Genomic DNA, 16,793 nt, shown 5'->3' on the forward strand with positions numbered 1-16,793 from the left:
ATTTGATGTCAGCTTAGCCTAAAAAACCGCGCCTCCCCTGCAGGCCAAAAATGGAAAACCACTAAAATACCCAAAAACGAACCCAGCATTTTGATGCCCCCCACAAGGTGATGCTCTGGGCAGCTGCCCACCTTGCCCAATGGGCATTATGCCAGTGGGCCATGTCCAAATGCCGGGCACCCTCCCTTGCATGCCACCCCTCCCCCTCCCCCCGCTAGGGTAGGTGGGCCTTGTCCAGATAGGCTTGGTGGAAAAATGGAGAGGCATCTTCAGTGAAAATCAGTAAAATTAAATTGTACATGTAGCTAGTTTCTTTTGAAGGATTCTGAAGGATCCTCCAGTCCTCAGGAAAAAACCTTCGTGGGTAGGTGGATGACGAAGGGAGAAACAGTGAGAAAAACCCTTTCTCTCCTGTAAGGAGACTCAAAGGGGCTTACAAACTCCTTCCCCCCCCTTCTTTTTTTTTTTTTTCTTGGCTCTACATCTGGGCTCTCCTGTCATCCAATGGACTCTGTCCCTCCCTCTTGGGAAAGGAGTTTGAAAATGGGGTTGTCGGACGCCACCTGTATTTATTATATTTATTATATCTAATCTTTTATTGTTTTATTGCTGCTTTTAAAGGTTTTAGCTATTTTATGACTGTACCGTGATTGTATGATGTGCACCGCCTGGAGCCCTCCGGGGATAGGGCGGTATAAAAGTCTAAAGAATAAACAAACTAACTAACAAACAAACAAACAAACAAACACCCTGCAACGTAAGTGGGGCTGAGAGAGCTCAGAAGAACTGTTACTCGTCTAAGGTCACCCAGCTGGTGTGTGTGGGAGGGTACAGGCTAATCTGAATTCCCCAGAGAAGCCTCCACAGCTCAGCGGCAGAGCTGGGAATCAAACCCGGTTCCTCCAGATTAGAGTGCACCTGCTCTTAACCACTACGCCACTGCTGCTCCTTTTTCAGTTGAGGCACCAAAACCTTGGGGAGGAAGATTACTCTGTCTTCTTCTATCAGTGTCCTCTGACAGCAGATGAAGACTGTGTTGCTTTGTTTGGCAAGCCAACAATAGCTATGGGCTGTCCTCCCTGGTTGTGGCAGTATGTGGGTGTAACTGTTAGGACAGTGATGGCGAACCTTTTTGAGATCAATACAGGCTCAAATTGCAACCCAAACCCCATTTATTTATCGCAAAGTGCCAAACCTGGCAATTCTAACCTGAATGCTGAGGTTTTAGTTTAGGAAAAAACTGGTTGGCTCCCTCTTCCTTGGCCCCACACCTGCCTCGAAAGCAGGGGCCAGCCTGCACTAGCCTCCAGCAAGACCCACATGCACCTCACTCCTTGTGCCTCTCTAGCATCCCCTGGCGCCTGGGCAGCAGCCACCCGAGCACAGGCACCAGGCCAGCTAAGTTCCTCCTGCTCACCAAGAGTGCTTGCACATCATGCTCAGTGGCCCAGGGCAGCCTAGATGTGTGTGGGGTGTGTGTGTCATAGGTTCGCCATAGGTTCGCCATCACTGTGTTAGGAGTTCTTCACTTTGGGTCTGGGAGATTCAAGTCCCTACTCAGCCACGGAAGTTTGCTGGGTGATCTAGGACCATTCACGCACACTTGGCTTAAATGACCACACAGGGCAGCTGAGAGAAGAATGGAGAGGAGTCTGATCTTCAATGTGAGAAGGGCACAATACTAGAACCAGGGGGCATTCTCACAATACTAGAACCAGGGGGCATTCATTGAAAATGCTGGGGGGAAGAATTAGGACTAATAAAAGGACAAACACTTCTTCACGCTAACGCGGTGGTTGGCGTTTGGAATATGCTGCCACAGGAGGGTGGTGATGGCCACTAACCTGGATAGCTTTTAAAAAGGGGTTTGGACAGATTGATGGAGGAGAAGTCGCATGTGGCTGGCTACCAATTCTCGATCATCCTCCTTGATCTCAGATTGCAAATGCCTTAGCAGACCAGGTGCTCGGATAACAGCCGCAGAAGGCCATTGTTTTCACCTCCTCCTGCCTGTGAGCTCCCAAAGGCACCTGGTGGGCCACTGCGAGTAGCAGAGTGCTGGACCAAATGGACTCTGGTCTGATCCAGCAGGCTTGTTCTTATGTTCTTAGGGCAGGTTATTCGTAAATAAAGAAACAAGTGTGCGCTTGCACAAAGGCTGGCTACACAATTCCCAGTCCGACAAAGAAACTGCCTATGGAAAATGTTTCCATCCGTGCTGCTCCCTTGCTGGATGGGGGCAGGGGGAACTCATAACCAAAACACAATTCATAGTTTCCAAACGTACAAGGAAAATAGAAAAGTGTATTTGTACAAATCCCCTTTTCCCTTGAGATAAGTACATACATATATACACCTATACATGATTTAGTGTACATTTTCTTTAGCAGCGCTGACTTCTAAACATTAGGCTATTTGGCTGTTTATCCTGTTTTTTTTCCTGAGATGATTTTGCTTGTACAGTGAAGAAAATCGTAGTCTGGCTGCAGCATTAAAAAAACCCAACCCTAACTATGCACCTGTGATGGTTCTACGTTCTTGTGGTCGAAAAGAAACACGGATAGTTTAACATGACCTTTCGCTAGGAGGGCAGTAAACCTTTACGAAATACATTAACCATGTTCAGTGCTTAACTAGTCAAGCAACAGACCTTTCTTTCAGAAACAACAGAGAACAGTGGAACAAACGTACAAAGTGGAGAATATGATTTCAACCAAAGTCTCGATTCATACATCATCATTCTGTGGGATATCTGCTAAATGTTGAATAAACGGGCGTCCGTGAACACAGGTTTTCTGTTGGTTACCGAGTTGCTTCTGCATTCTGTCGACAGTATCCTGTACGTCTTCTTTTGATAAATATAACGGAAGCTGCCGCGACAGTCGTACGGCTTCTCCCTATCAAAGAAAATGACATTAACAGTCAGATATTATTAGTCAACAACGCCTGGAGTTTTCACTCTGGTTTTCAGTCGTTAACTGTACTTCTTAGTGGCTGTTTGTTGAATTTGAACCTTGGTTTTAGAAAGGAAAAAACCACAACTTTAAGATTTACAGGGTCCTTCTGATAGATTTTTTAAAAAGTGCTAGTGAGGACAGAAAACTGGGATATAAATTTTGGAAATAAAATAAAAAGCATTAAATAAAAAACCATTCTGATCTATTTTTCAACTGAGAAATAACTTTTAGCTATATGCTGTTGCATTTATTTTTAAAAAACCAATACAGGATAACGTCTCTTTCAGCTAAACAACATGGAAGCAAATTGTTTAAGAAATAATTCACCTTGGACTTCCAGAGAATGATTAACTGCCATTTTAGTGCATTTACGGCAATAGAAAATCAAATTTCAAAGCCTTTAATTGGCATAATAAATCAGTTGAATTGACAAAAAGCAGCAAATAGTACAATAACAACCCCACCAACAATTGAACACTTGGGGTACTTATTTCTACTGCATTATCTCTTGCAGAAAATTTGCTATTCTTTCACTGAATCTGGCATCTGAGTTGTTCAATAATAGTGGGATTTTGAATAGATCAGCTGTTTTGTCTTGTAATAATGGGATACAGGCAGAACATTTGGCTCTAATCTCTGCAAATTTGGGACAGAGTATGAGAGAATGACAGACAGATTGAAGCACAGAACATTTAGATTTGCCCAAAAGGGTAGTTCTTCAAAAAACAAATTTAAAAATACTAGCTCCTCCGCTAGAGGGAATGATGGAGTACAAATGTTTGTTAATAAAAAAAGAACTCAAAATAAACGCAGGCTGAAGTTTGTGCTGTCAGTGGAAATATAAAAGTACCATGGAATGTTGTCAACATTTTCATTTTCTGAACTCTAGATGATATTTCTCCCAACATACTTTAGGTAAGGAAAGTACAGGCTATATTCCAGCTTTAATAGTATTCCATATCAAAAGAGCTGAAAACAGGACTGGTTTCTATTAGGGTGGTGTGGGTTTATCCGGGTTGTATGGCCGTGTTCCGGTAGCATTTTCTCCTGATGTTTCACCTGCATCTGTGGCTGGCATCTTCAGATCCTTAGGACTGCACTGTAAATTCAGGAACTAGAAAACTTCTGTTAATGCCTGCTTTCAGTTTGTAGGTAAAGTAGATGCCTCAGTTAAGTCATTTTGCAATTCTGCAGGTACTCCCAATGGGGATCATACTATGACATGGCAGCTGTGAAAAAGGCAAACTCTATGCTGGGGATCATTAGGAAAGGAGTTGATAATAAAACTGCAAGGATTGTCATGCCCTTATATAAAGCTGTGGTGTATGACAGCATTTGAGTACTGTAAGTCCAGTTCCCACGCCACATCTCAAAAAAGGATATCGGGAAGCAATAGAAAAAAGTGCAGAGAAGGGCAACGAGGGATGATTGAGGGACTGGAGCATCTTCCTTATGAGGAGAGGCTACAAGTTGCCGCTTTGGGGCTCCTTAGCTCTGGAGAGGAGACGCCTGAGGGGGATAAGGATTGAAGTCTATAAAATATGCATGGGGTAGAAAAATGCTGAGAGAGAGAAATTTTTCTCTTTCTCACAATACTAGAACCAGGGGGCATCCATTGAAAATGCTGGGGAAGAATTAGGACTAATAAAAAGAAAACACCCTTCACTTCCAACGCAGATTGGTGTTTGGAATATGATGCCACAGGAGGTGGTGATGGCCACTAACCTGGATAGCTAGCTTTAAAAAGGGCTTGGACAGATTTATGGGAGGAGAAGTCGATCTAAGGGCTACTCAATCTTGGATCCTCTTTGATCTGAGATTGCAAATGCCTTAGTTAAAGTCCAGGTGCTCGATAGCAGCAGCAGCAGAAGGCCATTGCTTTCACCTCCTGTAATGTGAGCTCCCCAAAGGTAACCTGCGGGCCACCAAGCGAGTAGCAGCAGAGAGCTGGACTAGATGGACTCTGGTCTGATCCAGCTGGCTTGTTCTTATGTTCTTAATAATTAAGCTTCAGTCTGTAGGCAAAGCAGATGCCCTCAGTTGTCAGTCACTTTGCACTCCGGCAGATGTTCCCCCCAATGGGGACTGGTACTATGACAGTCTGGTCTAAGCTCATCCATTTCAGGGGGCTGAGACTGGAGAACCTGTCTTTGAGAAGTATCACTCTGCTTCCGCTTTCTGAGAGCAACCGAGTGATCTTTCAAGATGCGTGTTTAAAGCAATGTATTAACCAAACAACTGGCAAACCTGAGACTGGCAAACCTGAGCAAACAGGGCCTCCCTCACATCCAATCACCACTTAACTACTTCCTCACCCATATTCCACACCCATATTGAACAAGCTTGAATTGTAAAAGACAGCTGGGAGGGACGGAGAGAGGAAGGGACGGAGGGGGAGGCATGTAAGGGAAGAGCGGTAAGGGAGGGGAGAGAGTGAGGGGTGGCAAGCAAGGGAAGGGGGGTGGCTCAGCATTCGATTACGGGCTCCACCCACCCCTAGCGGAGGGAGAGGGGAGGTACGTGGGGCGGGAAGAGAAGTGAGGGAGGGGAGACAGTGAGGGGTGGCATGCAAGGGAGGGGAGGGGGTCCAGCATCTGGATATGACCCACCCACCCTAGCGGAGGGAGAGGGAAGGGAGGGAGGGGTGGCATGCAAGGGAAGAGAAGTGAGGGGAGAGAGTGAGGGGTGGCATGCAAGGGAGGGGAGGGAGGGGAAGTCAAGCTGGGAAATTCCTTCAGGGAGATCCAGGTTTGGGAAGGGTGTAAATGCCATAGAGTGCCCCACCCAAAGCAGCCATTTTCTCCAGGGGACCTGATCTCGGTAGCCTGGAGATAAGCTGTAATTCTGAGAGATCTCAAGACCCCGGACGGCAGCACTAAGGGGGACCCGTATTGCCGATTCTTACCTCCAAATAGTTGACCACCTTGAGAGGTCGACATTCATCAACTTCCTTTGCGTTTCTGTTTACCACCGCACTCAGAATTTCTTTCAAATCTGATATGCCGTAATACGGCACACAGCTGGCCATTCCTTCTATTTCCAACTGACTTTCTGCCGCGAAAGCACCTGGTGGGAAAACAAGCAAAACGTGTTTATCCACAGGTACGTCCCGAATTACGCACAATGGCAGTTGCTAAGAAGCTAAAAGCATCACTGTTAACATTCAGTATAGCTTTTTTTAAAAAAAAACACACACAATTATTTCCTGGGAGCATAATCCATCCACAGAAAGCATTTCCATTTATTCAGAGTCAAGTCCCAGAGTTAACTGCTAAATGCTCTTGCTCTCCAATATTCTTTGGGATTATCCCTCAGCAATCTAGCCCTGCTATATACCCGGAACAACTTGTTAATTACAATTGCAGATGGGTCATGACTAGAGCAAGGTGTCACTCTTTTCCGCCAGTACATCTCTAAGGTCGCTTCTAGTATTCCACCAAAATGAGCGTTGCTAGTCGATTTTGTCCCGATAATGACTTGATACACTTTCTCACATTCTATCTGCAAAATACAACAACATCAGAACTGATTTGAGAACTGTATTACCAAATAGACTGGCGCTCCTTTCTGATAAAATAAAAAAATGGCTAAGCTTCTAAATAATCCTCTAATCTTGAAATCTCTGAAGCCGTTGCTATATTTTTACTCTGTGTACCTCGTAAATCCTATGTAATAATGATCTTCTTATTGTATTTGAAATTCTTGACACACTCCAGTTTTATGCCTAATAAAGGTTTTGGATTTGGATTTGGAACTGCTAAATGCTCTTTTTTTAAAAACTTCTTTTATATATACATAAGCCTTTATTGGCATAGTCAGAAAGAAATACATAAATCAGGAGCAAATGCATGGATACATGATAGGTAAAAAGGCCCCGTGGGGAGTATTCTCAACAAGTGCTCTACTGAGAACTCTCTAACTATCTCCGCAATGAAATTCATGATCTCTTCACAAAGACCGGGGTCCCAGTTGTTAATAACAATAGAGATAACCTAGTCAGATCAGGCAGTCCAGATTGGAAGAAAAAAAAAATGTAAGTTGGTATATTTAGATCTGATGTTACCAATCTGGTGCAGTGCAAGAGTTGGTGAGTCAAGGTTTCGACCACATTAAGTTTGCAACTGCATAGCCTTGCAGATTTTTCTAAATTGCTTCTTTTGGTATCTCTCTGTTTGGAAAGAAGCATTCAGCCACTGAAACGGATCAAAGCATAAGTAAGTGAAATCCAACTCAAAAGCAAAAAGAAACAACTTGTTCTACTCCTGCCTGACCGAGATCCACAACTCTACAAGCTGGGTTGCTTAATCACGGATTTTAAAAACAAAACATGTAATTATTAAATTTAAAAAAAATTACAGTTAAGATCTGTATGAATTATGAATATGGAAGTTACATAATCATTAATTTTACCTTTTTGTAACATCTATTTTAGCAATATTACCGTTTTAACCAATAAAGAGAGCCATAGCGAGGAGGAACTGCCCTGGCATGTGTGCCCCATGCCCCTGCTACACTCGCCGGCCTCCTTCTGTTACATCCTCAGAGCCGAGCCATCCTTGCCCCAGTACCGGTCGCAAGACACACACTTCAGCCCCTGGCCATGCCACTGCCTATAAATCTGACTACATGTATATTTCAATTCTATGCCAATAATTTATACTTGTACTTGTAAGTGAAATCAAAGATGATATTGCAAATCATTTCTCATTTCATAACCAGGCCTCTGTCAGCTGAATTCGTGAAAGGTCTGCAGCACTCTTCAGCATGTTGTATTTTAAATGTCAACTGAACTCGTAAATAGTAATTCTCACTGCTTCCTGTACTAAAATCGATAAGGGCCTCAACACCGGCAAACTGAAACCATTCCATGAGACAGTGTATTGAAACTTCTTTGCTATCCTACAGTGATCATGTTAAGGGATGGCCTTTTAGAACTGGACACCTGGACAAGATGAACTATGCGAAAGTTAGTTAAGGCAGGTATTTTGGACACAGTTCTGTGAGAGTAACTGCTTGAAAAGAGGCAAAACTTGCTTCATAATAAGAACGTTTCATATGTATGGCACCAAAGGGCTCTCCTGAATTGGCTACAGCCTGGTCAGCTGTTTGGTATTCTAGATGCTTCTAATAATAAGAGCAGCAGTGGCATAGGAGGTTAAGAGCTCGTGTATCTAATCTGAGGAACTGGTTGGATTCCCAGCCTCTGCCACCTGAGCTGTGAGAGTCTCCTATCTGGGAATTCTAGATTAGCCTGTCCACTCCCACACATGTCAGCTGGGTGACCTTGGGCTAGTCACAGCTTCTCGGAGCTCTCTCAGCCCCACCTACCTCCCAGGGTGTTTGTTGTGAGGGGGGAAGGGCAAGGAGATTGTAAGCCCCTTTGAGTCTCCTGCGGGAGAGAAAAGGGGGATATAAATCCAAACTCTTCTTCATCTACTCTTCTTCTAGATACGGGAGCAGAAGACTCACAGCGAATTTTACTGAAGACATCCTGGAATACTTTTAAAAGCCTTATCTGTGGGAGTTTAGGAAGCTCTGCCGATTTGTTTTATGAAATCCTAAGACGTAATTGCCTCAGGACAGAACGCTACATGGGGCGCTATGTACTAACTTCCAACCAGTCGCCACAAGTTTCATCCTTAGGCACTTTCAATCAACTCCTCCTCCTCCTTCTTTTCTTCTTCTTCTTCTGCACCTCACCACTCTGCACCATGTGATTCCTGTCTCTTTATCTAGTATTTTACAAATTTCTAATATTTCCTTGAGATTCACTGTCTTACAGGATTCATTGTCAGTGAACTTAGCAATGGCCAAGAACAGAAATGCCTTTGAGAGGGAATTAAGACAGATTCACAAAAGCAAGGCCCTTCAATAGCTACTAGTCAGGATGAATAAGGGTGACCTCCACATCTAAGGGAAGCAAACTTCTGATTATGAATGCCAGGAGGCAGCATCGGGGAAGGCCTTCGCCGCCATACTCTGTTGGCCCACTAGGGCTCTTCTTATATTCTAACTGTTCAACACATAGGAAAAAATAAATAAGAAGGGTTCAGTGGTGTAGGAGGTTAAGAGCTCGTGTGTCTAATCTGTAGGAACCGGGTTTGATTCCCAGCTCCACACCCGAGCTGTGGTAGCTTATCTGGGAACTCAGATAGCTTTCACACTTCCTCATTGAGCTGACACAGTTGGAGGATCTTTACAGTCAGCTGAAGCCAGCCTTTCACTTCCACACAGGGTAGTTTGTTGTAGAGGGGAAGGGCAAGGAGCTTGTCAAGCTCTTTGAGTCTTCCTGTGGGAGAGAAAGGGGGGATATAAATCCAAACTCTTCTTCTTTCTGCTTCTGTTTATTACCCAGTTCCATTTGCTCGATATACCTCTCTTCCATCATTTCATTCGATCTGGACAGTCTCAACTGAACATTAAAAATTAAAGAGATTGAATTATTTTCCTTGTGGAAATCCATCAAGGGATAACTGGCCCCATTTGAGACAAAACGCCATAACCCTCGCATGCTTCTGAAATTTAGTTATAAATAAATATTACACAACAGTTATCTACCAGCTGTCGGGCAATTTCCACAAAACATTTTGTGACACAGAGAAATGTCCAAGGAAAATATTCTAAGGATAAATGATGAGTTTCCAAGCGAATAAAAAAGAGGATGTCTTGTCTGTGTGACTGGTGTTCCTTCCCTGTTCTGAACAATTTGGACCTTTGGAAAAAAAATCTGCTCTCTCATTCCAGGAAAAAAATAATCTTTTCAGCTGTCCTGCCTCGGCTCAGCATTGTTCGTATATTTCATCCATTGAAAAAATTCCTCCTTCCTTTTTCTGTCAGACGTTAAATTCTATCTTGTTGCCAAAAGAACAACTCTTTATCAGGAAGAAAGATTTTTGGTCCCAATCCCAACACCTGGGTGCCTGGCTAAAGCAGTGCAGTCACACTGACCTCCCCCCCGCCCCCAACAACACAAGCCTTTATTGGCATATAAAACAGGACAAAATTTTAAAGAAGAAGAAGAAAAAGAGTTTGGATTTATATCCCCCTTTCTCTCCTGCAGGAGACTCAAAGAGGCTTACAATCTCCTTGCCCTTCCTCCCTCACAACAAACACCCTGTGAGGTAGGTGGGGCTGAGAGAGTTCCGAGAAGCTGTGACTAGCCCAAGGTCACCCAGCTGGCGTGTGTGGGAGTGTACAGGCTAGTCTGAATTCCCCTGTGCAAACAAGATTAAGAAATACAGTTAAAATTACTAATTTCCAGTATAAAATTTGCAACAGTTTCACAAAAGAGCACATCAGAGCTGTTCAGGAGATTGGGTATCTTATAACACTCTTGGCACTGAGAACATTGCAAGAAAATGGAATTCATGTATTTCGTGTGTATCTTATTGTATTTAGGGCATAGAAACAGAGAATGGTCAAGTGTTTCAACCGTAATCAAATCACATGAACAAACTCTTTTAGAACGTTCCATATTCTTCAATCTTCCCTCCAGCAGAGCTGATGGCAGCACATTACATCTTGCAGTAGCCAATGCTCTCCTCTCTGCGGGATTAATCAGCAGACGGATATGCTGCCATAATTCCACGCCGCATGGGATTAATAATGTAGTCGGAGAACAGGTTGTCTTGGCAGCACGGAGTCAAATTATGAAAAATCAAGATCCAAGAGCCTATTCCTAACTAGTCTGAAGGCTTCCACCTTTGTGAGCATAAGGAGTGATTCCAAGGGGAAACCAATAGCTTCAACCTTTCTAAAGATCAAAGTGTACCATTCTGAAATAAAGTGATCTGATAACAGAGCGGGGATATAGCTATTGGATCCCACCAGAAAATGTATATGTAGCCAATGTCACACTGACCTGTTGTTCCCAAGGAGACTTTCTGGTGGCATGGGGAGGCTAAAAAACCAAAAAAAGCCTCCCTGACTCCGGAAAGTCCCACTGGGATTAATGGATTTATGGCACTGAAAAAGTGACATAAGTCCAAAGCCCTGGCAGCTGGCGCAATAGAGGCAATGGCCAGATGGAAGCCAACTAGTGTCGGTTCCTCCCCAGCTACGCCCCCGGTACTCTGGTGGCAGCGCAGGGACGCTGGTATGGCATTAAACCCTGCATCCCACCCCCACCATTGAGGGGGCTCGAACAGAGGTAGTTTGCCATTGCCTGCTTCTGCATAACAATTGCACATTTCCTTAGTAGTCCCCCACCGGGACTAACTCTGCTTAGTTTCAGAGATCTGACGAGATCAAACTATCCAGTCTGGCTTAATTTTTCCTTGTGTGCATGAAGCGCTGTCAAGTCTTAGCTAAGAAATGGCAATTCCTATTTTCAAGGCAAGAGACGAGCAGAGGTGGTTTGCCACTGACTTCCTCTGAGCAGCAACCCTGTCGTTCCTTGGTGGTCTGCCATTTAAATAAGAATCAGGGCCAACTTCGCTCAGCTTCCAAGATTCGACCAGATCGGATTCCACTGGGCTGCGCAGGTCAGGGCAATTGTTATTCACCATAGGCTATTTTAGAATCTGAGGTAAATTGGCTACTAATCTTGATCCTCCTTGATCTCAGATTGCAAATGCCTTAGCAGACCAGGTGCTCGGGAGCAGCAGCAGCAGAAGGCCATTGCTTTCACCTCCCAAGTAGGAGCTCCCCAAAGGTGGGTCATGTAGAGTAGCAGAGTGCTGGACTAGATGGACTCTGGTCTGATCCAGCAGGCTAGTTCTTATGTTCTTATGAGGTAAGGGCATTTGCGGTTTGGTAAGAAATATTCTTTCCTAGATACACTTAAATTCTGTACCAGCTCATTCAGGATGTGGGAAATTCCAATTCCATGGCCTTATCTCCTGAAATTAAGGCCCCCAAAGCAGTTTGGTTTCTCTCAACCTGACCATGTATCTATTCTATAAATTTAACTGAAGAGTATAGGCTGCAGGTTTGAATTTTGAAGCTTTTTTAAAAAAGTACTAAACATAACCCTTTGTGTACTTTTAAATTATTTTACTATTTTAATTATTTTTTTTCAGTCCATTTATCTGAATAAACACAGTACAAATTGACACATCTCAATCTCAGTGTCAACAATAGCTGGGATATACACTGTGTTTCCCCCCAGGATATTAATCCTGGAATCAAAAATAGGGCCCAGAGCTCTGCCGAATGAAGCCCTTAAATAATACCAGATCAGAAACCACAACTTGGGATGAAGGTCGAGGGAATTAAAAGGTTAAGGAGAGCAATTCTGTGTATCGCAGAACATGTGTTTTCGCAGCAGTATTCCATTTTGCTAGTATGTTTTACAGCAGGGGTGTCAAACTCCAGGCCCTCCAGATGTTCATGAACTACAATTCCCATCAGTCCCTCCCAACATGACCATTACAGGACACAGGGCTGATGGGAATTAGAATCGATTGAGGGTTGCAGTTTGACACCTGTGCTTTGCCAGGTGTCAACTCATGCCCTCCAGATGTTATGGACTACAGTTCCCATCAGCCCTTGCCAGCATCATGCGGACATTTATCAACTGAATTTGTGGACTATGTGGACATTTATCAACTGAATTTAAAGTCAGTCTGCAATAGGTATTTGCTGACTTGCACAAGTCTAAGACCACAGTAATTTCTTATTGGAGGGAACAGAGCTGTTATGTTTGGAGAGGAGACATCTGAGGGGGGATATGATTGAAGTCTACAACATTATGCATGGGAACAGAATAGGGTCTTCAACAGAAGTGGTCAAATTCTGTCTCAGAGATGTTCATGGACTGCACAATTCCCATCAGCCTCTGCCAGCACTGGTCAGAAGTGGCAGGGCTGGGATGGGAATTGTCGCTCATGTACATCTGAGGAGGCCATAGCTTGAAGACCCTAAGTAGAAAAATGCTCGACAGAGAGAAATTCTTAATTCTCTTTTCTCACAATGCACTAAAACCTGGGGGGGCATACATTTGAAAATGCTGGAGGGAAGGAAGAACTAAGACTAATAAAAGTTGAAACATTTCTTCAATGCTAAACACGTGATTGGTGCTCTTCTGGAATATGCCTTGCCACAGGGAAGGTGATGATGAGAATTGCAGCTAACCACAAAACTGGATAGCAAGTAAGCTTTTAAAAGGGGTTTGGACAGATTTATGGAGAAGTCGATCTATGTGGCTACCAATCTTGAACCTCCTTGATCTCCAGATTGCAAATGCCTTAGCAGAACCAGGGTGCTCGGATTAACAAGGGCAGCAGCAGCAGCAGCGAAAGCCCAAGAAGCCACTGCTTTCACATCCTGCCATGTGAAGGCCCTAAGAGGCAATCAGTGGGCCACTGCTTGCAGAAAGCAGAGTGCTGGAACTAGATGGACTCTGGTCTCGATCCAAGCAGGCTCTTTCTTCACGCTTACTCTGGACCAAGGACTGAGGGGGGGTGGGGAAAGGGATATAATCTTGCTAAGATTTCCACATGTTACACTGCATCTGTCATCACTGTGCATATGGGAGCAAGATGAAGCTATAACATTTCTAATAACTCACAAAAAGAAAGCTTTGCCTTCGAATCCCAAAGATTGCCAATCGTCTACGTCGAGGGGCATTATACTCCACGTAAAGAAGCTAAAGTTACTTCAATGCTCCTAGAAATCCATGCCTCTCCCTTTCCATAGAAGACTGATCTGTGTCACAGGTAGGTTTTATTCAGCATGCAATGCAGCAGCCTCGTTCCTGTCGCCCTCGAAGCGGCGTGAAGGTGCTGCTTCACCTGCCTTCCGAGGGAGGGTTTTTGGAAAGTGCCACCTTCCCATCGGCACGGTACGCAATCCGAGCTACTCACGCCGAAAGAGCACCGCCTTCCCTGTCCTTACCCCTCACTCACCTCGCCCCCCTCCAGCGTCAGTCCTGGAGGGCCTGCTGAAAGATTTTCCAGCCATAGATTCCGCCCATGCTGCCCTCTGACCCTGGAATTCGAGGAGGCAGCATGGAGTGGTGGCCTGCAACCCTCTCAGACCCGATGCTGGAGGGCTGGTGGCGGGGTAAAGGAGTGGAGGGGGGGGACTCTGCAGGAAAGAGGCGGCTCTGTCATGAGCCCGCCTCTTCTGTGCTGGCGGGGCAGCTGTCACAGGAGGGCAGCTGTCTGAAAGGGCCAGCAGAGAAGAGTCTTGCCCTTGGTGCCCCATTCCCCAAGGTGACTGTTAGGCAACCAAGTTCACTTTAAGTATATATTTTTGTTGTTGAAAAAATATATATAAGGTCATTTAGGTAACAAAAATCACTTTGGAAGACTGGCTTTTAGGAGGCCAATCCTGGATATGGGATGTCCCCCACTTTTCATCCCCCACAATATACTTACAAAGTGATTAAGGCGGATCCAGGTTGAAAAACATTTGTTTCATGTCCTCTAGTCCAGTTTGGTGCTCAAGTGAAACACAACCATTTTCCAGTCCAAGAAAGACATGTACACCAAGAAAAACAAGGATAGGATCTAATGCTACTTTTGTCACCACATCGTACCTGGTACATTTTATCTTAAACTGGCTTCATGCAATTCCTAGTCTAGTTAAATAGGATGTCCTGTCGAACCGTCCACTTTCCTTCGGCATATTACGAAGAGCTGCCAGGTAGCCAGGATCACTAAGAAGACTGGAAAAATTAATCAAGTTTAATGAATGATGACTGTTCCATACTTCTAGCATTTTTGTCAAAAAAAAAGGGTTCAGAATGGCCTCATTTTATACAACTACTTTCAGTGGCATGAAAAGAAGTCTCCCAATAAGGCATCTTGCAGGTAAGTGCTCCATTGCCTCAGACAACAACTACAGGCCTATCTTGCTGGAGAATTTCTTTCCAGTTTCTACTCTTTGAACAGATTTGAATGAGGAAACCAGGAGGTTTACACACATGAGTTGAACTAGAGATATTATCAGGGAAGAATGCACAAAGACTATTCCTGTGGCTGAAAGAAATGAAAAGCCTCGATAGACGACTGAGAAAATTCTTAAAATTGCTAAAGAGAGACTCCAGCTAAAAGCAAAAGATGACAGAAGTAGAACCCAAATTCTAAATGCAGTGTTCCAACAACCTGCACGCAGATACAAAGAGAACTACTATAATGACCAGTGTAAATAAATAGAAGAGAACAACGAAAAAAGGAAGAACAAGAGATTTGATCCACAAGAACCAAAGAATCAAAGTGAAACTTAAAGCATGGTTAGGCATGTTGAAAATCAACCTGGAAACACATTAACTGAACAGGACAAAATCAAGAAAAGTTGAGAACAATATACTGAAGAACTGTACAGAAGAGATGAAATGAGGACAGATTCCTTCAAAGAAGAATCTTTTGAAGAAGAATCTACAGTTTTAGACTGTGAAGTGAGAGTTGCACTGAGCACAACTGGGAGAAACAAATCTCCAGGAGCAGACGGGATGTCAACAGCGCTATTCCAAGGCACAGAAATGGGAGTCCATCAAAATCTTGACAAGACTATGCCAACAAATATGGAAAACAAAACAAAGGCCCACAGAAATGGTCAATTTCCATTCCAATTGCCAAAAAAGATGTCAAAGATTGCAACAGCTACCGGACCACCGCAATAATTTCTCACGCAAGTAAGGTGATGCTCAAAATTTTACAACAAAGATGATTACCAAATACGGAATGAGAAATGCCTGATGTTCAAGCTAGATTCAGAAAGGGAAGAGGAACTACGGAATATATTGCAAAGAGAATTTTGACTGTGTGGATCATGGAAACTGGCCAGTTTTGAAGGAAATGGATGTGCCATATAATCTGGTCGTCTGGAATGGCCCAAATTAGCACAATCCCATCCAAATCTCAGAGGCTAAGCAGGGTCAGTCCTGGTTAGTACTGATTTGAGAGGCCACCAAAGAAGTCCAGCATTGCTGCACGGAGGCAGGCAATGGCAAACTACCTCTAATAGACTCTTGCCTTGAAAATCCTATCAGTTCGCCATAAATCAGCTGTGACTTGATGCCCTCACTAATTGATTATGCTATCTTCATGGTTACTCACATGCTAAATGGGTGGTCCCACCCAACATATTTCATTTCATTTCATTTATTGGACTTGTACCCCGCTCTCCCCCCATAGGGCCTAGGAGTGGCTAACTAACCAACAAACAGAATAACAGAACTGGCCATGAACAATAAATAAATATGAACAGCAACAAATACACCAAAACCATAATCCCAGCTTATCAAACATCACTAAACATAGCATATCAACATTTCTTAACGGAATAACAAATAACAAAAACATATTAGCACTTAGCATAAAATATAACTGCATCATACACATAATAATACAATAAGATGCAAATCAAGCTTGCTAATTGGAACTTTTACACTTGTTAACAGGCAAATGGTTCTTTCTCCCACCCTGGACATTCCACAGGTAAATACACTCCACTTGCTTTACTACCATCAGATCCTCTGAAGATGCCAGCCACAGATGCAGGCAAAACATCAGGAGGAAATGTTACTAGAACACACCATACAGTCCGGAAACCACACAACACCCCAGGGGGAAAAAGTTTAGAAAATGTTATCAGCAAACAAGTGAGGGATGTTGTAACACAGAGAAAAGCTAAGAAATGCCCATCTACACTTAAAAAAAATAGACCACCCCCATTTCTCAATCTGCCATAAGGAAAAAGCATTGTCCCCCATGCCCGGTTAAATAATCTGTAGACAAGAATAAAAAAATCTACCTCCCCCCAAATCCTTGGCATACATAGATTTCAGATAACCTTCCCCAATACTACTTTCTTGGTGCGGTTAAGTTAGGTTTTAATATTTTAAAATGTTTTTAACGATCTCAATGTTTTTAAATGTATTGATATTCT

General features: G+C 43.6%; 1 protein-coding gene across 1 annotated transcript in view; it reads right to left on the bottom strand.

The window, feature by feature from the left end:
* Positions 1–5,910: 5,910 nt before the first annotated feature.
* PMS1 (PMS1 homolog 1, mismatch repair system component) overlaps positions 5,911–16,793 on the bottom strand; it is a 71,297-nt gene continuing 60,414 nt past the window's right edge. The window contains exons 12-13 of the mRNA XM_048484250.1: positions 14,448–14,568; positions 5,911–6,033 (exon numbers count right to left, since the gene is read on the bottom strand). Of these exons, the coding sequence (XP_048340207.1) occupies positions 14,466–14,568 (103 nt within the window). The 3' untranslated portion in view covers positions 5,911–6,033; positions 14,448–14,465. The remainder of the gene's footprint in view (positions 6,034–14,447; positions 14,569–16,793) is intronic.

This window comes from Sphaerodactylus townsendi, linkage group LG02 (genome assembly GCF_021028975.2).
Source record: "Sphaerodactylus townsendi isolate TG3544 linkage group LG02, MPM_Stown_v2.3, whole genome shotgun sequence".
Taxonomy (NCBI): Eukaryota; Metazoa; Chordata; class Lepidosauria; order Squamata; family Sphaerodactylidae; genus Sphaerodactylus; species Sphaerodactylus townsendi.